At 36.0% G+C, this 27,818-nt stretch overlaps 1 protein-coding gene across 1 annotated transcript in view; it reads left to right on the top strand.

Annotated features, from left to right (window-relative positions):
- Positions 1 to 23,529, top strand: part of RADX (RPA1 related single stranded DNA binding protein, X-linked) — an 80,053-nt gene extending 56,524 nt beyond the window's left edge. The window contains 3 exon segments of the mRNA XM_033201373.1: positions 6,314 to 6,603; positions 13,394 to 13,561; positions 22,250 to 23,529. Coding sequence (XP_033057264.1) covers positions 6,314 to 6,603; positions 13,394 to 13,561; positions 22,250 to 22,380 — 589 coding nt within the window. The 3' untranslated portion in view covers positions 22,381 to 23,529.
- Positions 23,530 to 27,818: the final 4,289 nt, after the last annotated feature.

Below are 27,818 nucleotides of genomic sequence, written 5' to 3'. Positions count from 1 at the left end.
CCATGGTGTATATGTGCCACATTTTCTTAATCCAGTCTATCATTGATGGACATTGGGTGGTTACAAGTCTTTGCTATTGTGAATAGTGCCACAATAAACATACATGTGCATATGTCTTTATAGCAGCATGATTTATAATCCTTTGGGTATATACCCAGTAATGGGATGACTGGATCAAATGGTATTTCTAGTTCTAGAGCCTTGAGGAATCGGCTGTGGCAGTTTCTTAAAATAAGACAGCAATAAATTTTGCCACATCAGTCGACTTTTCCTTTCAGAAAAGATTTCTCTTTAGTGTGTGATGCTATTTGACAGCATTTTACCCACAGTAGAACTTCTTTCAAAATTGGAGTCACTCCTTTCAAACCTTACCACTGCTTTATCTATTATGCTAAGCTTATGTAATATTCTAAATTCTTTATTTGCATTTTAACAAATGTTCACAACATCTTCATCAGGAATAGATTCAATCTCAAAAAAAAAAAAAACATCTTTGTTCATTTGTAAGAAGCATCTCTTCATCCATTCAAGTTTTATAAAGAGATTGCAGCAATTTAGTAACATCTTCAGACTCCACTTCTAATGCTAGTTCTCCTGCCATTTCCACCACTTCTGCAGTTACTTCCTACCCTAAAGTGTTGAACCCCTCAAAGTCATCTATGGGGGTTGGAATCAATTTCTTCTAAACTCCTGTTAATGTTGATATTTTGACCTCCTTTCATAAATCACAAATAACTTTAAATGGCATCTAGAATGGTGAATCCTTTCCACAAGGTGTTCAAATTTCCAGGAGGTTTTCAGTTTTCACTTTTGCCCAGATACATCAAAGGAATCACTATGGTAGCTGTAGCCTTATGAAATGCATTTCTTAAGAATTAAGACTTGAAAGTCAGAATTACTCCTTGATCCATGGGCTTCTGAATGGTTGTTGTGTTTGCAGGCACGAAAACAACATTGAACTCTTTGTACATCTCCATCAGAGCTCCTGAGTGACCAGGTGCATTGTCAGTGAGCAGTAATATTTTGAGGGGAATCTTTTTATCTGAGCAGTAGGTCTCAATAGTGAGCTTAAAATATTGAGTAAACTATACCATAGACAGATGTGCTGTCATTGAGGCTTTGTTCCATTTCTAGAGCACAGGCAGAGTAGATTTAGCATAATTCTTAAGGGCCCTAGGATTTTTGGTAAATGAGCATTAGTTTCAACTTAAAGTTGCATTAGCCCCTAAGAAGAGAGTCAGCCTGTCCTTTGAAGATTTAAAGCCAGGCATTAACTTTTCCTCTCTAACTATGAAAGTCTCAGATGGCATCTTCTTCCAATACAAAGCTATTTTATCTCCATTGAAAATCTGTTGTTCAGTATAGCCATCAGTTATCTTAGCTGGATTTTCTGGATAACTTGCAGCTTCTACATCAGAACTTGCTGCTTCACCTTGCACTTTTATGTTATGGAGATAGCTTCTTTCTTAAACCTCATGAACCAATCTCGGCTAGCTTCCAACTTTTCTTCTCCAGCTTTGTCACTTCTCTTAGCCTTCATAGAATTGAGAGAGTTAGGGCCTTGCTAGTAATTAGGCTTTGGCCTTAGGGAGTATTGTGGCTAGCATGATCTTCTATTCAGACCACCAAAACTTTATCCAGATCAGCAATAAGGCTGTTTCACCTTGTTATCATGCATGTGTTCACTAGAATAGCATTACTTTCCTTCAAGAACTTTTCCTTTGCATTCTCAACTTGGCTAATTGTTTGGCTCAGAAGGCCTTAGTTTTCAGCCTATCTTGGTTTTTGACATGCCTTCCTCACTAAACTAAATTGTTTCTAGGTTTTGATTTAAAATGAGAGATGTGTGACTCTCCTTTCACTTGAACACTTAGAAAACATTATAAGGTTATTAATTGGCCTAATTTCAATATTATTTTGTCTTAGGGAGTAGGGAGACTTGAGGAAAAGAGGATAGACAGGGAAATGGCCAGTAGCTGGGGCAGTTAGAACACACACAGTATTTTTCAATTAAGTTTGCTATCTTATATGGGTGTGGTTTGTGGGGCCTCAAAACAATTACAATAGTAGCATCAAAGATCAGTAATCACAGGTCACCATAATAGATATAATAATTTAAAAGTTTGAAATATTGTGATAATTACCAAAACGTGGACACAGAGACTCAAAATGAACATATGCTGTTAAAAAAATGTCACCAGTAGACTTGCTCAACACAGGGTTCCCACAGACCTTCAATTTGCAAAAAATGCAATATCTGTGAAGCACAATAAAGTGCATTAAAACAAAGTATGCCTGTATATTAAAATAAATAGTATAAATATCCCAAGTAAAAAGTGGAGATTATCATATTGGATACAAAAATAAGACCCAATCATATACCATCTAAAAGAAAACCAATTTAAATGTAAAGATATGATATAAAAAGATGGAAAAGTACATACCATACAAAAGAAAGCTGGAGTGTCTATACTTACATCAGAAAAGTAGATTTCTGATACAATCAACTATAACTGGATATTGATAAAAATTTAAAGTAGAGAAATGAGAAGAGTCAAGGATCCCTCAATTACCTACTCCTTGTCTCTTTTTAACAAACTCAGTATTCCAGCTGGAGTAGGTATTTGTATTAGGGAGAGACTCATGCACCTCCCCCCTTTCTTAGAATAAATATGCTGCAACTACCATTTGAGAATAATTTGACAATACCTAATTTGTTGGGAATGTGTTATACTCTGTGACCTAGAAATTCCATTTATGTCTTTGGCCATATAGGGAGACATATTCCAAGATGTTTTTTGGAACATTATTTATAATAGGGAATATTGAAAGCTAAATTTTAATTAACAGAGATTGTAAATATAACGTATTAGTATACTGTAATACTATATTGCAGTTTTAATGAATGAATTAGATCTATATGTGTCAACATGGTCACTAATGTATTCCCAGGTAGTTTCATGATAGCTTTGGCTTTTTCTATGCTTGTAAATTCAAAAGTCATTCATTCTGTGAATATACAATTAATATGTTTGTGTGGTTTGTGCTTATATCTAGTAACTCAGACATACATTTGAAAAGTTAACAGTAACACAAGGCATTACAGGTAGCCTCTGGCTTTCACTAGTCTTTAAAAATCTGTTATATACCTGCTACTAAACATACTGACTGGAATACCCTGTTATTTTTCAGCCTTGTAGATCTTGCATCAGGGAGGGATCAGTGGAGGCAAGAAGGAGAGGCAGAGAAAATAGCTCCTTTTCCTCCCCCATGTCTCCATACACCCCATCACATTTTTTTTGGGGGGGGACAGAGTCTTGCTCTGTCACCCAGGCAGGAGTGCAATGGCACGATCATGGCTCACTGCAGCCTCGACCTACCAGGCTCAAGTGTTCCTCCCACCTCAGCTACTCCAGTAGATGGGAACATAGGTGTGTGCCACAATGCCTGCTTATTATTATTATTATTATTATTATTATTATTATTTATTTTGTACAGACAGGGTCTCCCTATGTTGCCTAAGCTGGTCTTGAACTCCGGGCCTCAAGCAGTCCTCCTGCCTCAGGCTTCTAAAGTGCTGGAATTACAGGTGTGAGCCTGCCTCTATCAACCTACCACTCTTATCCACATAATGAAATGCTTGGAGTAGATTTTTTTTAAAAATTCACCATGCCTACGTACATACATTTGAATTGCATTCTTTTTTTAACCTTATGACTTAAATGTAAATGTTCCTCATTAAAACATTGAACCAATCTCACCAGAAATGAGTAAAATAGATAACTGAAATAATAGAATGAAAATTATAATTGTAAAATATAAAAATATAATTTTGCTAAGTAATTAACATATATTTTACCTATGCATTAAGTTTAAAATATAACATGTTCATATAGTAATTTTATTAACATTCAAAAAAACTAGTTCATGATTTTCCATCTTATTTTTAGAAAAACCTGACCTCTAGATATATTTTATCTCTTTCCTGTTTATTGCCTTTTATTTGTTACTATTCACAACCAATACCTGCCAGTGTCTCCTGTATTGATTTCATACCTATTTGTATTAGTTAATTATGAAGATATAATTGAGGTAGGTAATTGTAGTCCCCAGTTACTAAAATTAAAAAATAAAGCATGTTTCTTTAGAGGAATTTTTCATATAAACATTTGTACCTTGGCAGTCCTTAATATTAACACTCAAATAAGAAAATATGCATAGAAAATATTCTGACTTCTTCCGAACAGGTCAATCATATAATTGTTTTCTATAAGGTAGATGTAAGTACTTACTTTTTAAAAATTAGATAGCATATCACTTTTTCTTTTGCATGCTGTATTCTAAAATAAGTCAAGCAGGAATGTTTCATATGGGTTAGATCACTGTAATACCTACTAATTGTTGTTCTGATTATGTACTTTTATTAGTTTGAGAAGAGATTTACTTCTAGGAGATACAAAAGATGAAGTCATTTCCCAATCATCAATTTAGTCCTACTAACTCTTTTTCTCAGCTTTGATTTATTCCTTTTGATCTTTCCATGTGTGACTAAGTTTTTTAGCCCTTTTGTTATCAATCATTATTATGGGAATTTGTGTGTTCATCAACTGAATTTTTAGTTCAAAAAACTCTTTTGTAGTATTGCAATATTTTAAATTCCTGATGAGTAAGAAGTATGTGTTCAACTTCTTCATTTTCCCTTACAACTCAGACTAATACTTTACCTTGTAATAAGTTTTCAATAAGTCTCCAACTAGGCTTAAGAAACCAAGCAAGTACTCTGGGAATATGTAATAAAGTCTGATAATCAGAAGTAGTATATTAACCATACTGAAACCTTGCTATTGCAGCCACCTTCTGCCTCAGCAAGGCTTTTTATGCTAGGATAAGAATACCAGGACATAGGCAAGAAAGCAAGTCAGCAACTTTGGTAAACTCTGAAGCTGTCAGCCTGTCTCAGCTAGCAGAAATGTTGTTCCAAAATTAATTTTTTTCCTGATTTTACTGTGTTTCTGATTCTACCGTGGTACATTATTTATTCAAAATATTACTTGTACCAAATTCCTTAACACAATGTCTGGCACATAATAGGTGCTTTGTAATTGTTTGCTGAACGAATGTCATAATGTATATGTGTATTGTCTGTTCTCACACTGCTATAAATGACTGCCTGAGACTGAGTAATTTATAAAGAAAAGAGGTTTAATTGGCTCACAGTTCCACATGGCTGGGAACCTACAATCATGCCAGGCACGTCTTATATGGCAGCAGGCAAGAGAGAGAGTGTGTGCAGGAGGAAAGGTCAAACACTTATAAAACCATCAGATCTTGTGAGAACTATCTCATCATGAGAACAGCATGGGAGAACCACCCCCCATGATCCAATCACCTCTCACTAGGTCTCTCCCTCAACACCTGGGGATTACAACTCAAGATGAGATTTGGGTAGGAATACAAAGCCTAACTATATCAATAAGGGATAAATTATATTCTGCATTAGAAACTTAATTTGTTAGATTTTAATCATAAATAAATGATAATTTGATTTCATAATAGAGAACAACAAAAATTGAGGGGGTCTTTCATCTCAATTTCATTCCCTTTTTGTTTTCCATATTTTATTTATATCTGAAAGGAATGTCATATAATAAATAAATGGCCCCTTTGTTTTTTGGTTTTTGTTTTGTTTTAATTTTTTTTTAGAGACAGGTCTCTCTATGTTAACTAGGCTGATGTTGAACTCCTGGCTTCAAGTGATCCTCCTGCCTCAGCTTCCAAAAATGCTGAGATTACAGGCATGAGCCACCATGCCCAACCCCTAAATGGCCCCTCTGAAGGAGAGAAGTATTGAAGAATGAGACTGTATTTGTTCAGGTTACTTTTAGCAGAGATTAACAAAATTTTATTTTAGGCTCAAATTTCCACCAAGAGTGAGTGATCTCTAATCATGAATTTGATTTAATTTGAATTTGTCACTGAATATAAAAGAACATATGTTTAAGAGCATTTAGAACATTTATAAAAAGTAGAAAGAAGGTAACTACAAATCTACATAATTCCAACAACAGAGAAACAATGTCACTTTAGTATTTTACAGTAAAATTTATTTTGAAAGTGAATTTAGTTCTTCACTTTAATAAGAATTTTCTTTTGTATATTCATTTTATATTTTGTAGGTAGTTGTTTGATTTTTAATGTTACTTAAACTCTTCCTCATTAATCTGTGGTTTTTTTTTTTTTTTTTTTTTGCAGTGAATGACTTTATTTGATTAGTTATAGATCAATTGTGTCTATCTCATTGTGTCTTTAACAGGTCGAGCAAATACAACGCTAGTCTGCAAGGGAAAGCCAGAAAAACCATAAGTGATAGGTGGGAGAGTCAGCTGTGGAGGGAGAAAAAGTTTGGCTTAGTAGATCACCTACACTACAGCCATGTTTATCCTGAAAGTATTCCACGGAAGTTTATGTTTGAACACAGAAAGTTTCTTAGTGAGCAGTATAATTCTCAGCCTGCGAAATATGTACCACCAGAAGGAAGGCCCCCAAAACTTGATGATTTTAAGAGTGCCCGAAGCCTTGGACATTTTGAAGTAACCATACTAGGTAAGTCCACTGTTCTTTTGAATATCATTAATTAACATATTTTAAATATGCCTACTATTTTGCTTTAAAAATTTAAGCCCTTCCACAAAAACATTAAGCCCAAGGAAGTTCTTGTTTGGCTCAAACAAAAGGAATGGAGCACTAATTGTGGAATAAATGAAGCCCTAATTGTGTGCTTCTAAACATTGGTAAGTCCTTGGAAAGTATCTGGGGAGAGAAGAATGGGAGAACTAAGGGAATTTTCCTCATTCCTGACTATCTGACTACTTCTAAGGCAGCTCCTGTTCTCCCTTAGCCACCACTTTCTTGCCTATGTTCTCTGCTTCTTCATTCATTGGAACCGCTGAAGGGTAAAGTGTAAGTTAAAGAGAATAAAGAATACTAATCAAAAGAAGCCCTACAAAAAAAGGTCTGTTTAGACCCTCAAGATAATAAAATAATCAGTAACTAAAGTTGACTGGAAAAAAGTTATTGAAAAAAACTTTCCTTGTCTGATAAGAGGAAATAAGCTGATTTACCCAGGTTTTTCAAAATTGAGAGGTAGCTATGGAACTTACAGAAATGTAAAGAAGTCAAAACATTTTAAAACTTAGATTTTTTTTGTTTCTGAAAGATGAAAAATTACACACAAAAAAATTCTAAAACAAAATCCTAGCTAAAATGACTCAGAGTCAAGGAAAACAATGCATTTGTGTTTCACAGGAAGATCTTAGTACCAGGTCTTATTACCTTAAAATGAAGGAATGAGGAAAAAATTATAAGCAAATTAACTTAATGACCGAATAATGTAGTTCATGGATTTTTACATTTGTAGTACTGGACATCTTGGCCAGTTAGCTCAGTTGGTGAGAGCGTGGTGCTAACATTTGCAGTCCTTGGATGAATTGCCTTGACCTTTATCAAGATTCTCTTTTCCCTTTTATTCTCTCCCAACCCCTCTTCCCTACCTCCTCACATATAAATATGTACAGACATGTGAGTATGTATGTAATCTATGAAAAGTCTGAATTCTCACTGACTCCATTAGAAAATCACAGACCTAAGTTTCAAATGCTTTTTCACTAGACTGCATTACTTGGTCTCTTCAACTAGTTCATCAACTTTAGTTTTGTATCTAGGAAACAAAAATTATAGCAAAATTTCCCATCCATCAAAAATAATCATGGTTAATGGACACAAAAATTAGAAAGAATGCATAAGACCTACAATTTGGTAGCACAGTAAGGTGACTATGGCCAATAATAATTTAATTGTACATTTAAAAATAACTAAAAGAGTATAATTGCATCATTTGTAACTCAAAGGATAAATGTTTGAGGGGATGGATACCCCATTTACCCTGATGTGATTTTCACATATTGCATGTCTATATCAAAATATCTCATGTACCCCATAAATATATACACCTATATACCCACAAAAATTAAAAATTTAAAAAGGTAACCATGGAAATGATGAGTTCATCTAGAAACTAGAACTTGAATTTTTTTCTCACTTTTAAAATGTTACTGCTCTATTAAAACAGTTTGACTAAGACTTCTCAGCTGTATTACATGTAATTATAAACTTGTGTAGCTTTGGCTATGAGTCAGCTAAAAGCAGGAATCAAATGTGAAGAAGGAAATTTCATCATTCCTCCCACTAGCTTTAATCCATGTTAGAAGTATGCTGTTTCTATATAAATTTTATATCCTACATTTTTCCAAGGATGGTTTACATAGTTAAAAGACAGTGTAAAATAAACCATTTATGAATGAAACAAAACAGAACATTTTAAAGGAAGCACAAAAAGTAGGTATTACTAGGTACTTGCAAATAACCAAATTTCTACCATTGGCAATAATTTTCTGTGCTTTCTGGCAGGAAGGGAGAAGGCTTTGTTTTTAGTAGTTATTTCTTTTTTCTGATGAGATATTTAATTTTAAAGCCAAAATAAACCTTGGATATCTTCTAGTCTTACCCTTGGCTAGGTAAAAGCCAGACCATGATTAGAAATCAGATCTCCTGAGTCTCTAAACGTATCATCTGTTGCAGAGAAAACAGTTATATATAGGAACCCTGCTTTTTTTTCTCAAACAAAATTCAAGTCTGAATTAACTATGAATTATTGTATAAGTAGCACAGGATAACAAATGGGTTATCTTCAACTATAGTTTTTTTTTTAAAGGTATGTAAATGATCTTCAGATAGTTGCTTCGTGCATCAACATTTTAATATACCTAATCAGTATAATCATTAGTCATATCTGAATAAACATTTCTATAAAGGAATATATTTTCACTTTATTATTATGTAATCCAAGTACTTCATGCTCTAATAGTTTAACTTAATAAAGGGATAAAACTTAGAGAGCTGAGATAAATGGTACTGGATCCAGTGATTCTCATACAGTCTTGTTGGGAGGGGGTAGCTTATCAAAGTCATCTGCAAGAGGCCTACTCATACTTCTTAGAATTCTGATACACACTAGAGAAGCAGCCCATTCAGTCTGCTCCATTCATAAGAGAGACTTATTGCCACAGAGAGAATGCCACTGCCAAGAACACATCCTGTCCATCAGGTATAAAGGAGTAGATTAAAGGTTGAAAACTACTATGCTTTAAGTAGTACTTGAAGTATAGACAATATCTATATTCTAGTACTATCTAGTACTATCTATATTCATATCTTCATTCATTCAAGTACTATCTACATCTATACTTCAAGCACCACTTAGAATGAGAGCTAAATATCGGATGTGAAAGTGCTGAATTTGTCATATCTTTTAGGAAAGTATGAGCCCAAGTTGTATTATAAGACCAGAAAAATGGTTTGTATATATTTTAGCATGGACATGAGCAATAAACCCAGAAGAGAGGAATAAATCTGTTATTACTGTGCTGTTTGTTAAAAGGTAGAATCCTAAAACTGAAAGATGACTTTAAGTGTATCTTATACAAGGCGGCACACTTGGTCAGTAAAGGGACAAGTAGTAAATGTTTGAGGTTTTACAGGCCATACAATTTCTTTTGCAACTACTCAGCTCTGCTGTATTAATGTGAAAGCAACCATTGACAATATGTAAATGAATGCACATGGTTGTTTGAAAAAAACTGTATGTACACTAAAATTTGAATTTCATATTTTCATGTATCATAAAATATTGTTCTTTTGTTTTTTTTTAACTATTTAAAAATGTGAAAGCTATTCTTAGCTCATGGAATGTACAAAACCAGGGGCAGGCTGGATTTGCGTCCCCCAGTCATAATTTACCCTGTTCTAGACTCCTTAGTTAAGTCTCAGTTAAGACTGCCTAAACCAATCCAGCAGATAAATCTGTATGATGTTTAAGGTTCTCTAAGCACGAAGATTGTCTCATTCAGTGATACTATCTTCTAGTAGTTTATTATACCTCTGCAATATCTTGCAAGTCTATAGAAGACCTCGTAATTTTGAAGTGTCTTATTCTTGGAGCCAAAAATGTTATTTGTACCACAACCCTGTTACTTGGTCATTACCTCTGACTGGAAGGGTGAATTGTTATTGAAAACATTGAATAGAATTATTAGTCTTCCTTCTTTCCCACAGTTCTGATGGCTCTCAGCAACCACCAGCTTGGTACCATGGCAATGTCAGAAACCTATCCTAGAAGCACTGGTTCTTGTCTTTAAATTCTTGCTGGGCCATCTCACCTGTCTCAAATCAATAGATTATAACCATTAAAACCTCAGCCCATTGCCTACCATGTAAGATCACACACTTTAAATAGAATATGCTGAGATGAAGTAACAAATTAGATTTTCAGTGCCCTTAGCCCAAGTACAAAATGTAAAATATGTTAGTCAGTCTTTCTCAATTTTAAGAATTATTTCTCACCTTAAATATAAGAACACAGCTTTCAAAAGTTTTAATTGAACTTACAGGTGTTATAGTGTATCTTTGGCTCTACTAACACTAATTTGTTTACCCATGAAATCTGATGAGTCAAAGTTTAAAAGTCATCTCCTCAATTTTCATTTGACTTAGATAATTAGGAACATAATCCAGCTAGCCTTTCCAAGTTGCTGAAGGCTGCCTATTTGTCTTTTAAAAGTCAAAAGATATAAACCCCAATAATAGTATTAATTGGTGAGGGAATCAACATTGAGGGAACCCAGTGCTACTCAGCTAATCTTTCAAATAGGCTTTCAGCAAGGAAGGTGGCATACCCTAGAGGTACAAATAATTGATCCTGAGCCCACAGGCTAATACCAAGGAGGGAAAAATTATATTGGTCTGTTTGGCTGCTTTAATAAAAGAAAATATAAAGATGAGTGAAGCCTTAGTATTTCAGTGTAACTGTAGTATATTAAATTACCTTGATGTCACAATGTTATTAAAATTTGAAATTATCTTTTAAATGCATTTTACAGTAAAGGAAAAGAACAAACCACGTGACAAATTTTTCCAAAAAATACTTTGACAAAAAAATCTAGAAAAGATTATTTTAACCGCTCTCCTTACATCATAGCCATTTTTCTTGGGGTTTGTACAGGGTATTTGTGTTCACTTATTGGTAATGGGAATATGGATGAATTTATATTTGAATACTCTTGCACAAATGTCTTAAATTCTATTATTGAAAAATTATAGGTAAAATGCACACATGTATATTTATTTACTCAATTTAAGAAATATTTATTGGGCATCTACTGTGTGCCTAGCACTCTTCTAAGTGCTAAAGTCACATTAGTGAACACAACAGATAAAAACCCTGCCCTATGAGAGCTTGTAGTAGAGTGAGATGGTGATAAGTGCTAAGAAAAAACAGTTGCTGGAGAGTGTTGTAGTAGGAAAGGGTTAAATTTTAAATAGCAGAGGTCTCCTGGAGTAAGGAACATTTCAGAAACCTGGTAGAGATGTGGTTATCTGGGGAAAAAACATTCTAGGCACAAAGGCAGCAAGCACAAAAGCCCTGAGGCCTATTGACTTAAACGTCTGTACTTTGAACTCTAGTAGATTGTTTGTTTGTTTTTGAAACAGGGTATCACTCTGTTGCCCAGGCTGGAGTACAGTGGTACAATCTTGGCTCACTGCAACCTCTGCCCAAGTAGCTGGGACCACAGGCGCACACCACCACACCCAGTTTATTATTATTATTATTATTGTATTTTTGGTAGAGACGGGGTATCACCATGTTGCCCAGGCTGGTCTCGAACTCCTGGACTCAATCAATCCGCCCACCTCGGCCTCCCAAAGTGCTGGAATTACAGGCATGAGCCACCACACCTGACCAGAACTCTAGTTTTAATCAAACAGCTCAGTAAAAAATTCACTGATAATGCTGAAGCTCTACTCCCAATATTTTATAATTTAGAAAGCAACTCAAAATAATATCAATAACACACTAATATGTCTACTTTCTTGAAAATATCAAGATTTCCAAATTCTGATAGTTTCTCAGTTTTAAGGCATCCTTCCTTTTTTGTTTGCAAGTTGAAATAGTCAACGGTACATTTAATGCAGTGTTTTCTTTTTATTAAAAAATAAGATTAATGATATATATATGAGTTAAATTTAGTCTTAGAATCAAGGATATAAGATACCAGCATGTGCACATTCATATGAGTCTTGCAGCATTGCTAGGAGCTGTAACATGGCTATGCTCCTTATAATACTAAATTAGAATTCTTGGAAAATTCTAGATAACGCGATTATTTCAATTTATGGCTATCAAATTTTAGTAATCCTTAGAAAGCTCTAAGTGGCCTTTAGCTGTATGTTAAGTTAAATATATGAGATTTAATGTCATCTCCCCATCAAAAGCAAAGAACTTGCATTTCTGGATTGGTTTGCAGCTTAACGAGAAGGATTTGGTTACCCATCATTGCCTGTACTCAGTACTTAAGAATCACTATAAGGGATGAATCAGATAAATATTAAGGTCATATAATCTAGCTGACTAAATATCTGGGAAAGACCGAAAAGGAGGAGTTAAGGATAACTCTCAGGTTTCTGATTTGTGTCACTAAATGGAATTCACAGTTTCAAAGCTGTGCTCTGTGTGATTGTTTACCCTTACTCTAGCCAAGATGGTCTTTTACTCTGGTCTACACCTTTGGCTTGTGCTGTTCCCTGCCATGCCTAAAATGCCCTCTTCTCTGTTTATTTAAATGCTATCCATCCTTTAGTACGTAGCTAGAATTCTTTTCGTCCTCTAGGAAGTCTTTTTTATCTACCCCAACTGACATTGACCCACATAAAAAGATGACAGTCAAAGGTCAGAATTCACTTTAGTTGTTCCCCCTTAGCCCTTTTTCTAGCACAACCTTTCATGGCCCTAATGGTGAGTGTGTGAACCATGTCTTGTATATTTGAGGACAGATGAGATGTAGCTACTATGTCATCCCTGACCTTGCATTAGTCAGATATCCTTGAGTCCAAATGGCAATAAGGGAACCAATAGTCATCTCCAAATTCCCCTGCCCCGGAATAGCACCTGTCCTAAATGACCAAGGAAACACTCTATATGTCATTTATGTGACCATGCTGTCCTCTGGATAGTAGATTCCAATCTTCCATCAGTAGGGGAAACCTTTTGAACTGTTATTTCCAGCAGTGGTGAAAGGTTGCACTGGAGTGTCTACTCTTTCAACAAATACCATGTATTCATAAATTGCAATACTAAGAGTTTAGTCTCCAGTTTTCAAACACATTTTTTTTTCAGATCTAAAGCTCTCTGGAACATTTTGGGATCAAACCAGCAAACTTGGCATCAGTACCACATGCTAACCCACTGAACTTTTAATAACATATGAATTTTCTTTAACAGGTCTGAACCATGAGATAGCAATCGATGTTGCATTCCTACCCATGTATTGTCCAGAAGATATTCGAACATCTCAAATAGACACACTGTTGACCTCCATGAATTACAGCTGTGCATATCCACAGGACACAACTGGAAATGACCGATTGCCAGGTCCAAGAGCAGTTGCAGGTAAAACAATCTCAGTGTTCTTTTCATTCAGAAAAAAAAAAAATTATAAACAGCCCTAACCTTAAGATTTTATTATGTAAACAGTTCTAGCCTTAAAATTTAATGTAGTTTTAATTAAAGGGTTATTTGGTAAATGTTCCCCAAGACTCATAAATGAGAATGTCTTTTAAATAAATTGAATAGCTGTTTCTACTCTAGGCAAGCATTAAGAATATTATCTTATAATACAATTCCAAGTATAATTATTTCATCAGACATAAGTAGTATGCACATGGAACAGCACAAATGCTACTCTCCTCTTCCTTTTTCTCAGGCGACACGATTTGTCCTTTCACCTTGTAATTGCCTGAAATTACAATACCTCTGTAGTATAATACAGTAAAATTGTTCTCTCTTATAAATGTGTAGTTATTCCAGTGCTATGCAATAAATTTCTTGAGAACTGCTAGGAGCATATGTATTCCCAATAGTGAAACTCTTCAACCAGCTAATTGTTTAGGTTGCTGCATAATATACTGAACTCTAAATTGTTTCTACATACCTATAAAATTATCTGTCCAGTTATAATTACCCCATTCATGTTTTTCTGTATTTCTAATTCCTAAGCATGTGGTAAAGTTTCTAGCAGTTTTCATTGAGCTTATCGGGATATTACATTTAAAATGGCTTTTAAGAAAGGCCTTATTATCTTGGGATTTTCTGGCGGGTCTTTCTAAGCTGATGAAACTCTTGAGTGTATGTTGTTTTTGAACAAGTCTTATGAGCTGTGCCTGATGACAAAGTAATTTGAGGCAGTAACAGTTGCTACAAATTGAACTTGGGTACCTAATTTTATAAGAGCTGATTTTTTAAAAATTTTTCCCACAGTCCATTTTAGAGATGATGTACACTTGCAGTATTACTTTCTACATTGGAGCTCCTTAGACTTTCAGTAACTTCACATTTCTTAATTAGTGCCCTAACATGCAGCTTAAATATTTGTGCACTCATGTATGCTCATGTTTCATGTCTTATGTCACATGTCTTCTGCTATATGTCTACACTATTATTGATATAAAATGCCAGTTCAGCATTCTCAGCTAACTGCTTGGTGCTAGTGCCAGTATTCTTCCAGTAGTCACTAACATGGTTATATGAAAAATACCTGGTACCCTTCTGCTAACGCAGGTAATATTTGAGATGTGAAGGACACGAATCACTAGGGAAGAAAAATTAATTGGTAATCACAAACAAAGTGGTTCATTTTGAGAGGAATACCATGTTTTTCATGACATAGCATTAGTAATATGTATAATAATAATAATAATAATAATAATAATAGTGTCCATTAAATTCTGTACCAAGCACTGTGCCTGGGCATTTTATATGGTACAACTAATCCTAATAAGAATCTCACAAGGTGAACCTTATTATCCCCTATTTATAGATAACTGGACTGAAAATCAGAGAGATTCACTAGCATGAGTAAGCTAGATTTTGAAACCTGATCCAATTCCAAACTTTTTCTTTCCTTTCATTATTCTAAACTGAAAGATAAAAATAGTTACAAAATGATATAATGCAGTGTCTCATGGTATAATACTAGTGTCATCTTTCAAACATTCTTTATAAAGTAGTTTCTTTTTTATTACAAAAGCTATACACATTAATAATTTAAAAATTCAAATAGTACAGAAAGCTACCAGGTAAAAATGAAAGCTCCCCTCCTTGCCTTCCCAGGTCCAGCCCTTTCCACCAGCTCACTCACCTATTCTCAGGAGATAACCAGTATTATTTGAACTCTTTAAGAAATGATTTTTGCATATGAAAGTATGTATTCTATTGCTCTCTTTCTCAAATAAATACACAAAAATGGAATTAGTAAACATATGGTTCTATAGCCAGCTTTTTCCCTTTGACAGTATATCTTTGACATATTTCATATTAGTATATAGAAAGCTACCTCGTTCTTTTCAATAACTACAAAGTATTCCACTATGTGGATGTGCCAAAATTTATTTGACCAGTCTCCTACTGGTAGACATTTAGATTGTTTCCAAATGTTTTTGCTATTAACAAACAGTACTGCATGAACATCCATTATGTGTATGTGTGTGTGTCAATAAAATCTTTACACTTGTTTCACTTAAGATAATGTTCCACCCATGTTCCTAAAAAAGACATAATTTCATTCTTTTTATGGCTAAATAGTATTCCACAGGGCATACTTATACAAGAGATATGTAATTTTGGTAGATACTGTCAAATGGTTCTCTAAAGTGGTTATACTAATTTACACTAGAACCAAAAGCAAGAGTGCCACTTTACTAATGCCCTTGTAAAAACTAGATATTGGTCTTACTAATCTATGGCAGATAGATAGGCAAAAATATATATTATTATTTTGATTTGCATTTATCAATTATTTCTGAGCTTTAAAATCTTAATACATTTGTTGGCCATTTATATTTTTTTCTTTCTATATACTTTCTATGCTAATTTTACCTTTCATTTGTCTCTATTTTTCCTTAATAATTTGTAACTTCTCTTTGCTTATTAAAGAAATTAACCTTTTATCGTGTGTTACAAAGACTTTTACCCAGTTTGACATTGTTTCAATGGGATGTTTTGGTTGTTTAAGTAATTTTACTCATATGTACTCAAATACACTAGATTTTTTATCTTGTGGCTGCTGGTTTTATGTCATACTCAGGCATCACTCTGGTCAAGACTACGTTTTTTAAATTCACTGTCTTTTTCCAGCACTTTTAGAGCTTCACCCATATATACTGATACATTTTTATTGTGATAAAGCATACAGATCAAAATTTACTATTTTAACCATTTTATATTTACTATTCAATGACACTAAGTACATTTACAATGTTGTGCAACCATCACCACTATTCATTTCCAAAACGTTTTAATCATCCCAAACAGAAACTCTGCACCCATTAAACAGTAACTCCTTATTCTCCCCTCTCCTGATCCCTGGGTAACAGCTATTCCACTTTCTGTCTTTAGAAATTTGCCTGTTTTTCATTCCTTTTTATGGCTATGGCTGAGTGATGGTCTTGGACAAGATCCAGGAGAATTATCTGAACTACCAGGCAGAAACTCTTGTTTTCTTCCTGACTTTCTCCCAAAGATAGTCTCTCTCTCTTTTCTGAGCCACTTGAAGCTGGGACTGGAGTGACACAAGCTGCCCTGTAGCCACCACCACTATGACTGCACTGGGTCAGACCTGAAGCCAGCACCACTCTGGGTCTGGCCCAAGGCCCGCTGTAACCACTCCCTGGCTACCACCTATGTTTGCCTCATGCCCTAGGGCTCTATAGTCAGGTGGTGGCAAAGCCAGACAGGCCTGTGACAATCCCTTCAGTGCAGCTAGTTCCTCTAGTTCACAAGCAGGTCCAGAGGTGACATCCAGGAGCCAGTGACTAGAGTCAAAAATCTTAGACGTCTACATGGTATTGTATTGTACTGTAGCTGAGCTGACTTTCAAACAAGACACAGTCCTTCCCACTCTTCGCTTCCCTTTCCAAAGGCAGGAGGTACCTTATCCATGGCTATCACCACCACAGGCCTATGGGGAGCACTGCCAGACCTCCACCAATATTTGCTTAAGACCTATAAGCTCTTCAGTCAGCTTGCGGTGAATGCTGCCTGGCCTGGGACTCACCCTTCAGGGCAGTGGGCTCCCCTCTGGCCCAGGGCAGGTCCAAAAGTACCATCTAAGAGCCAAGTCCTGGAATCAGGAACCCCAAGTACCTCCCTGTGGCCGCGCTGGTATCTAACATGCAAGACAAAGTCCCCTTTACTTTTCCCTCCGCTTTTCGCAAGTAAATGGAGTCTCAACCCAAAGCCACCACAACTGAGAATGTGCTGAGTCTCACCTGAAGCCAGCCAGTCTCAGAGTCTCACCCAAGATCCCTGACATAGTACTTGAGGTATCACTGCAGGTTATTCAGGGCCCAGGGCTCTTCAGTTAGCAGGTGATGAATACTGCCAAGATTGGATCCTTTCCTTCAAGCCATTGGGTTCCCTCCTGGCCTAGAGTGTGTCTAGAAATAACATCTGGGAGCTAAGGCCCGAAATGAGGTCTTCATGACTCTTACTACTCTTACTGGTGCCCTATCCTGCTGTACCCTATCTTGCTGTGTCTTCTTTGGAGAAATATCTGTCAAATGCTTTGCCCATTTCTTCCCTCTCATCTCCTCAAGCAGAAGGAAGGGGCCTCTTTTGGAGCCATGAGCTGTGCAGCCTGGGGCTAAGGGAGGGGTGATGCCAGCACTTCCTTAGCCACCCTGGCTGATGTCTCAGTAGGTTGTGTCTCCCCTCTCCGCCCCCCAGCGCACACACACACACACACACCCCACCCCTGGTACACTATCTCTGAGCCCAGTTCAGCACTAGGACTCTCCTAGTAGTTGCAGTCCTTGTAGCCTAAACTGCCTTCCCGGTTTATTTAGGACCTCAGAATACTTTAGGCCATGGTGGTGAGGCTTGTGGACCGCTGGGATTAGTGATTCCCCTCTGGCTAGAGCTGGTTTCAATGCTCCATCCATGAGCAGGCATCAGCTGATTTTGGTCCAGTTTTGCTTTCTGCTGTAGGTATTAGTGATTCAGGAGTGTTTTTTCTACCTCTTAAGTGACTCTTTCAGTGATATGAGGTTAAAACCAGGTACTGTGAGTGCTCACCTGATTTTTGATTCACATGAAGGTGCTTGTTTGTGTGTGTAGATAATTGTTAAATTAATGTCCTTGCCAGGGGAGGGGTAGGGGACAATTGGTGGAGTCTTCTATTCCACCCTCCTTCTCTGCCTCCAATCCCTCAACTTGATTTCATTTCCTTTGGATACATACCCAGTAAAGGAATTGCTGGATTAAACAGTTATTCTATGTTTAACTTTTTGAGGAACTGCCAAGCTTTCCCATAGCAGCTGCACTATTTTACATTCCCATCAGCAATGCATGAGGATTCCAATTTCTCCACATCTTCACCAGCACTTGTTTTGTTTTGTTTTGTTTTGTTGTTGTTGTTGTTGTTTTGACAACAGTGATCCTAATGGATGTGAAATGGTATCTCATTGTGGTTTTGATTTGTTTTTCCCTAATTACTAATGATGTGTTAAGCATCTTTTCATGTGCTTATTGGTCATTCGTTTGTCTTCTTTGGAGAAATATCTATTCAAATGCTTTGCCCATTTCTGAATTCAATTTGGGGGGTGTTGATATGGCTTCATCTTTACAACTTAAACTTTTAATCCATTTGGAATTTATTTTTGTGTAAAGAATGAGATAGGGATCCTTGGCCAGGTGTGGTGGCTCACGCCTGTAGTCCCAGCACTTTGGGAGGCCGAGTTGGGCGGATCACAAGGTCAAGAGATCAAGACCATCCTGGCCAACATGGTGAAGCCCCATCTCTACTAAAAATACAAATTTAGCCAGGAGTGGGGGTGCATGCCTGTAGTCCCAGCTACTCGGGAGGCTGAGGCAGGAGAATCGCTTGAACCCAGGAGGTGGAGGTTGCAGTGAGCCAAGATCTCACCGCTGCACTCCAGCCTGGCAACAGAGCGTGACTCCATCTCAAATAAATAAATAAATAAATAAATAAATAAATAAATAAATGAGATAGGGATCCAGCTTCATATTTTTTTTTCCAAATAGCCATTTATCCCAAGTCATTTATTGAATACTGATTACTGATGTGATATCCTACTTGGTGTCATCTTTAACTTTGAAGTCCAAGGATATCATTTTAGAAATACAGCATAATATGGAAGTGTTTTAACACATCAAAGAAAACAATTTTATTATTCTCTAGGTAATCAAGGTTTCCCTTATTAGTTTCAGAGACAGGAATACCACACTGTATTACAATATCTATTGGACTATGCTCAATTACAAAGAAACTCTAAAGTCACAGGGACTTTAACTCAAGAAGTTTATTTCTTGCTCAAGTCTGATGCAATCAGTCATCAGCTCTCTTCCCAGCAGCAATTCAGGAATCCAGTCTGCTTCCATCTTGTTGCTGCCCAAGCAGGAAGAAATGGCTTCTAGGGTTGTCAGGGCAGAAGAAAAAGATGAAGGCTTTTAATTACACTGGACCAGAATTGACACATTACTTCTACTTGCATTCTCATTTGCATGAACTAAGTTACATGATCCCAGCCTAGCTATAAGGGAAGCCAGGACACTTTGTTTTTTTCCTGTGACCAAAGAGAGGAAACGGAGTGGAGAACACATAGTGTTGCCTTTGTCACACTTACCTTATGCATTTGTAAAGTTCCTAAAATGTACAGTTTTTGTAATTCTAGCAATTAAAATGAACTGAAGAGAAGCTCATTTTATAGGTAAAATCTATAGCCCTTTTTAAAGAATTTTTATGATATAAATACTATCCTAATTTCATAATAGGTTTCCTTAAGTAAAAATGATCACTGCTAATATTTAATTGAATGCTTGCTATTTGTCAACTACCATTCTAAATGCTTTATGTGTATTTAATCCTCAAAACACCCTATGATGTAGGTACTAGATAAGCAAATTGAGGCATAGAGAAGTTGTCATTCACAACTAGAAGTTGTCATACACAACTAGGCAGAATTACCTGAACAGAAGACTTATTTATATTTCATGTTGTGGATAGGAGTAAGTCATTGTTCATAAAAGTCAAAATATGGTAACAGTTAGAATGATCAAGGTTTAGGTTGTTACTGTTAGCATCAGATCTCAAGATCTTGAAATCTTTCCAAAGCATCTGGATTAAAGTCCACCCCATTCAAGGCAAAAGAAAATTATATAGTACTATCAGTTGTAATCATTATGATTAAGTGAACTTACACAATTTTAAATCATTAATTAGATCTTTTGATAAGTCTAGCAGAGATGAATTTACTGTGATGCTAATGTAGCCTAAATTTGCACAAATCCCTTATATAACCCATTTGGCATTCTTACATATCTTGTATTTTTTCATTAAAAAGTGCCCCCAAATAGTATACCCTTGGGTTCTCACAAAACCTGGATCTACTACTATATTTTAGCACAGTATTTTAGAGATGTAGCTCTAGCATAAAAGGTTAAAAGCATATACCTTCATGCCAGCTTGTCTGGATAAGAATCACCATGTGGCTTTGCTTGTTACTTAACCTCCAAATGTTTTCATTTTCTTGTATTGAAAATAAAGTATTTTTATGTGTAGCCACTAAAGTCTGTTATGCATTATCTTAGTGGTAGTCAGCTAGTGTTTTGACAGTTTTCTTAAACACCTGGAGCCAAGAAATGAAAAAGAAAAAATATGTTCTCCCAGTTTTTGCAGATTGACCCGGAGTGGTGGCACTCCTTCGACATTTAGCCAGGCCATTTACAATTCTGCCTTAGCCTTCACTTCCTGCTCGCTCAGAGCATGAAGGTCAGCCACAGATGAATGATGAGTATTCTCGGCCTTTTTTTGACCATATATCTACCCTGGGTATGCATGTGGCCTTCTTGATTTTCCATTGTACACAGGAGCTTTTAAAGCCCACATTCTACCATATACATCGTTTCTCAGCTTCTTCCTGCCCAGAATTTTTTGGTTTGCTTATTGCTTGTTCCAACTTTATAACCTGCCCAGCTGCACTGGCTAGTATTTTTGTCTTTAAATGTGTTCAGCAATGTCACCACCAGAAAAGCCATCCCAGCTGTGGGAATGCTCCAAACTGGGTAAAACAAAAGTAGACCCTTGCATCTGTCCTTGAGGGAGCTACTGTAAAGATGAGAACACATGACCACATCTTGGAGAATAAGGTCTTCATTGCCCCCTTTGGTACTAGCAACCTGCGGCAGAAGTGCAAGCAGCCATTTTCATGGCTGCCCCTTATCTGCGGAGTGAGGAGTGGTAGGCAGGCAATTTAAAACACCACAGCACCCTCTACCCACCATGTAGCAGTTTCTTTCTTTATTAATTTTTCCCTAGTTGCTCTAAATTTTTGTCTAGATTCTAGAGTTCTGCAAAAATTGATTCTAAGAGTTTTTGTCAGTTTATAAGATGCTTTACAGAAGGACAGAGCCCTGGAACTCGTTACTCTGCCATGTCACTCACCTGATCCATTTTTCTTTTTTTTTTTTCTGAGAAGCGAATTGTCTTACTGGAGACCTGATCCATTTTTCATAGAGTTTCTCAAGGGTATCCAAAGTTAAGTTTTAATTAATAAAGCCATTTTAAAGGAAATACACTTTAAAAGATGCATCAGTTACACATATATTTACGCAATTAAAATATATAATGTAAATACAGTTTTGCTTTATGGCTTATAGATTTACAAAAATATTTATAATTGAATTTCAAAATAGAAAACTTTGTCTTTGCATTTATTTGAAGTATACCAATAAGCTATTTATTTGGAACCTTATAAATGACCTTGAAGATATGTGGATTTATTTTGCTTCACCAAGAACAAAACAAAAACCCAAAAACTAAATATGGCTTTTGAATACCAGTTCATCCCTTGACATTGTTGCTATATCTGTTTGATGTGTTCACCTTTATCTGCAGAAGTTGCCATATAATTTTGGTAAATGCATGTAATAAATTGGAGGGAAGAGGGAAAGGATGAGGCACGGTGTTAATATTATAAGAAAAAATTAACAGCTTATGTGATACTAAAGTCAAGTAAATATTTAACTACTTTACAGTACTTACCATCTGCTTTTTACTTTTAGGTGATATTATAAAAGCGGCAACTGAACTGGATAGAGTGCATATTGTCGGTATCTTGGATATCTGTAATTTGGGTAATAATAAAGTGGAAGTCTATTTGCACAAAATTTATAGTCCAGAGAATACTTCTTAAAAGTTAGCGAAGGAATTATTACAGATTATGCAAGTGTACTGCTTTAAAGATATTCTGTCATTTTGCTGGTAATTTCAGTAACAGTTTTCAGCAAGAATATTACATGAGCTCTAAAGTTATTAAGCAGTTTTATGTTCGTCTTGTGTTTAGGGAGCTAAAACACTTCATTTTAGATTCATTATTGAAAAAGGTCATCAAAATAATTTTTGTGTATAAGGAAATTTACCTTGCTTACTTACTAATATGACTATTATCTTGACTTGTAATAATTTATGTTCACTATTCCATCTGTGAAGTGTACTTTCATTCTAAAGCCTCAGTATAAGGCATCCTAACTTACAAGAGTAACTTTCCATGGAGATTTAACATCCTTCCAATTTTATTCACATGTAATGGGAAATTTTGAATTGTCAGTTTGAAGACTATTCTCCTAAAGTGGTCAACCTGCACTTCTCACAACCAAGGTATTTGTATCATTTTCAAAAGTACACATTATTAGGATCTAGTTGCCCCTGGTCCTTAGCTTGCTCAGCTGCAAAATAAGCGTGCTAAATTAAATTGTCTTAAGGTTTTTCCACTTCATTTTGTGACTTTGTGTGGTTCGAATTTCTCAGTATTTTAACCAGCGTGTTGATGTCAAAGTCAAAGGCTGCAGTATGTCTATATTCTTGCTGTATTCATTTGTAGTTTCAGTATATGTAATGCGAGTTTAAATAGTGAAATTCCAAATGCTCATATTGAAAATGGAAAATAGTAAATATTTTATTCTGGTTGTCTATAATACTTTATTTTAAAGGTAAATGGCCACTCTGCATTTGCAAGGCCCTGTGGTTGACATCTGTGTGATTTGTTAGATGAGACAAAATGACCACTAAATGAGTTTATAGATTATTCTGTATCAAGATAAATCTGATTCCAGTTAAGCTATAAACTTGTGGAATTTCCTTGTAGCCCTATAGTTCTGTGACTTCATTTGCTATATGCTTTAAATGTGTTGGGCAGCCTATGAACCTAAAGACATACTGCAGTTTGTTCATAAATGTGTTCAGTCTTTTATTCTTTATAATTCTGTATAATGTTAATTAAAATAGTGGATTCCTCTCGTGTTACAGTTTTGAGTGAATTATTAAAGAAGTTAAAATGCAATAACTTTTTGGTCTTCTGTCTCATTTTGAATGAATTTGATGTGTTTCCTTCATATTTTTGGCCAAAATATATACTTAGTAAATGAGCCAAGATGATTCTTCCATATGGGTTTAAAGACTGTTGTCAAACAAATCTGAACTATATTAGTTTTTCGAAAAAATATATGCATATTTTTGAAAATCAAGCAATATCCCTAAAAGAACTCAAGTACCTCTGATGTTATTCTAAGGTTATTGTACCTGACTTCTAGTAGCTTCAGATCTAGAAGTTGCCCCTAACAAGGTTTTAATATCTGTTTTGTAGATGGGAAACTGAAAGAGAAAAAGACTAAATGACTTAATGTAAATTAGTAAAGACAATTTAATGGTAAGGTCAAGATTATATTCCAAAGTCTATTTCTTTAAATTCTAATTCGAGCAAAAAGTAAAATGTTTGAGGCTGGGCATGGTGGCTCACGCTTGTAATCCCAGCACTTTGGGAGGCCAAGATGAGTGGATTGCTTGAGCTTAGAAGTTCGAGACCAGCCTGGACAACATGGTAAGACCCCTGTATCTAGAAAATAGAAAAAGTAAAATGTTTAAATAATAATACAATTTCTATTAGTATATTAGATCACTACACGATAAATTCTATGCCATGGGGCTCATGAAATAATGAGCTAAATTATTGCAGCTTATATTGAAATCTTTGAGTGTCCACTCCATGCCTAGCACTGAACACAATACAATACAAGCAAAAATAAACAAGGCACCTATTCTCATGGAACTTGAAAGTCTCATGGAGGAGAAACACATCCAAATAATTGCACAAATAAGTGAGACAAATGTGTCAATGGAAACATGTGATTTGTATTAGAGCTTTTTAACAAAGTGGGGGGCACTAGGAAAGTTTTTCCTGAGGAAGTGAACTTGAGGTATAAAGGACATGCAGCAAAAGATATGTTTGAGAATTGAATAATGACTGATATGGCTGGAGTGCAGAAAGTGAGATACAAGATGAGACAAGCAGATAGATAAGGGCTTTTACAGACTATACCGTCTTATAGGCCATGGCAAAGACTTGAGTTTAAGTTTGTATCTTTATTTATTTTTTTTTATTTTTATTTTTTATTATACTTTAAGTTCTAGGGTACATGTGCATAACGTGCAGGTTTGTTACATATGTATACTTGTGCCATGTTGGTGTGCTGCACCCATCAACTCGTCAGCACCCATCAATTCATCATTTATATCAGGTATAACTCCCAACGCAATCCCTCCCCTCTCCCCCCTCCCCATGATAGGCCCCGATGTGTGATGTTCCCCTTCCCGAGTCCAGTGATCTCATTGTTCAGTTCCCACCTATGAGTGAGAACATGCGGTGTTGGTTTTCTGTTCTTGTGATAGTTTACTGAGAATGATGGTTTCCAGCTGCATCCATGTCCCTACAAAGGACACAAACTCATCCTTTTTTATGGCTGCATAGTATTCCATGGTGTATATGTGCCACATTTTCTTAATCCAGTCTGTCACAGATGGACATTTGGGTTGATTCCAAGTCTTTCTATTGCGAATAGTGCCGCAATAAACATACGTGTGCATGTGTCTTTATAGCAGCGTGATTTATAATCCTTTGGGCATATACCCAGTAGTGGGATGGCTGGGTCATATGGTACATCTAGTTCTAGATCCTTGAGGAATTGCCATACTGTTTTCCATAATGGTTGAACTAGTTTACAATCCCACCAACAGTGTAAAAGTGTTCCTATTTCTCCACATCCTCTCCAACACCTGTTGTTTCCTGACTTTTGAATGATTGCCATTCTAACTGGTGTGAGATGGTATCTCATTGTGGTTTTGACTTGCATTTCTCTGATGGCCAGTGATGATGAGCATTTTTTCATGTGTCTGTTGGCTGTATGAATGTCTTCTTTTGAGAAATGTCTGTTCATATCCTTTGCCCACTTTTTGATGGGGTTGTTTGTTTTTTTCTTGTAAATTTGTTTGAGTTCTTTGTAGATCTGGATATTAGCCCTTTGTCAGATGAGTAGATTGCAAAAATTTTCTCCCATTCTGTAGGTTGCCTGTTCACTCTGATGGTAGTTTCTTTTGCTGTGCAGAAGCTCTTTAGTTTAATTAGATCCCATTTGTCAATTTTGGCTTTTGCTGCTGTTGCTTTTGGTGTTTTAGACATGAAGTCCTTGCCCATGCCTATGTCCTGAATGGTACTACCTAGGTTTTCTTCTAGGGTTTGTATCTTTAAAGCACTGGGAAGCCATTGAAAGATTTGTGGCTAGTATATGCCATGATTCAATTCCTGTTTTAGAATGATCACTGTCTGCTGGAAGGAGAACGGATTATAAGGAGGTTGGCAGAGACTGCTATAATAGATGTACCCTAATACCTGTTCTCTTCTTCTAGATCTCCCAATATTTATCTGGGAACAAAGCTACCTAGAATAAAGAATACCTTTCTCTGCTTCCTTTGAAGCTAAGTAGGCCATATGACCAAGTCCTGACCAATGGGAGTGAGCATATGTGATATGTATAGTTTTGGAACCTTTCCCTCAAAGGTTAACAGGGAATGCTTTATTTCCATCCGCCCCCCACTTCCTGCTAGCTATAAAGTGAGCAAAATCATGAGACATTGTGGATCATGCAGAGAAGAGCAACACCCTAGGGATGGCAGAGCAACCAGCTATTAGGAGCCGAGGTCCCTGTCATTGTGGAGCTGCCATACCAGCTTTGTACACTGCTTACCACAGTTTTGGCTGTTACATGAGACAAAAAATAAACCTCTATTCTCTTTAAGGCACTACTATTTTGAATATCTGAACAGAAGTTAAGCCTGTATTCTACAAATGCAGGAGGCAAAGGTGAAAGCAAGGAGACCAGCTAGGTAACAAATAATATTGAGAGAGGTAGATCTATTCAATATAAATTTTAAAGGTAACATTAAATGAAGATTTTATTGCTACAGTTAAAATACAGATTTTAAAAGTAATAAGTACTTTCATTAAGGTACTTAATATTAAGTACACGTGGTTGAAAAAGTCTAGTAATGTTAAATTTTGACAGCAATATATAATAGTGGTTCTAAAACTTAGCTGCATATTGGTATCACCTGGAAAACTTCATAATTACTGTGCCTGAGATGCACCTCTAATTGGGGTGTGGCCTGGGCACTGGAGTAGTTAAAAGATCCCCAGGTGATTTTAATGTGCAAATAACTTTGCAAACCATTGGTATATAGTACCGTTTCAAGTATTTGTTAGTTTTATTAGAGCTCAAGCATCACACAATGCTTTGAACTGACCTCCTATTTAGGCGCTGTAATTTCATGTACTCTTAATGCAGCTTTCTTATGAATTGTGCTGCTGGGAAGGAAAACATTAGAAATTGGTCATTTGTAAACAACTTTTTCACAGAGTTCTAGTGTGTTTCATTTGGAAAAGACCTTATAGATAAATCCTAGTCTAACCTTGCTTATTGTGCAAATGAAGAAAACAACCCAGACAGATTTTTATTTTCCCAAGGATATGATACTAGTTATTGCACAGTTGGCACTTGTGGAAAGTTTTGGGTTGTGAGATGCTCCATAAATGTTCAGAGTACCACCTAAAGTAAAAATAAACATCAAACATTTATAGATTGGGAGTTGAGGTGCAAGGATGAGTTCATGTCCTTTATAGGGACATGGATGCAGCTGGAAACCATCATTCTTAGCAAACTATCGCAAGAACAGAAAACCAAACGCTGCATGTTCTCACTCATAGCTGGGAATTGAACAATGAGAACACTTGGACACAGGAAAGGGAACATCACACACCGAGGCCTGCTGTGGGGTGGGAGAAGTGGGGAGGGATAGCATTAGGAGATATACCTAATGTAAATGATGAGTTAACGGGTGCAGCACACCAACATGGCACATGTATACATATGTAACAAACCTGCACATTGTGCACATGTACCCTAGAACATAAAGTATAATAAAACATAAATAAATAAATAAATAAATAAAATGAAATGACAGCAACTCATTTGTCAAAACCAGAACTAGATCCAGTTACTATACATCATGTAGAAGTTGTATGATCTATAGTTCTTAAAGTGCATAGAAATTACCTGGAGAGCTTATTTAAAAAGCAAGTTCCTAGGTTTCCCCTCAGATTTTGATTCAAGATGATGGAGGGTGGGACCTAAGAACCTTCATTTTAGTAAGCTTCCAAGGGATCCTAATGTAGGTGTTCCACAGACAAACCAAAAACACTGAATAAGAATTTAGACCATTCTCCTTCCAGCAAATTACCTTAAG

The sequence above is a fragment of the Trachypithecus francoisi genome, unplaced genomic scaffold (assembly GCF_009764315.1).
Source record: "Trachypithecus francoisi isolate TF-2019V2 unplaced genomic scaffold, Tfra_2.0 Lachesis_group6, whole genome shotgun sequence".
Lineage (NCBI taxonomy): Eukaryota > Metazoa > Chordata > Mammalia > Primates > Cercopithecidae > Trachypithecus > Trachypithecus francoisi.
This window is presented reverse-complemented; position numbering and strand designations above follow the sequence as displayed.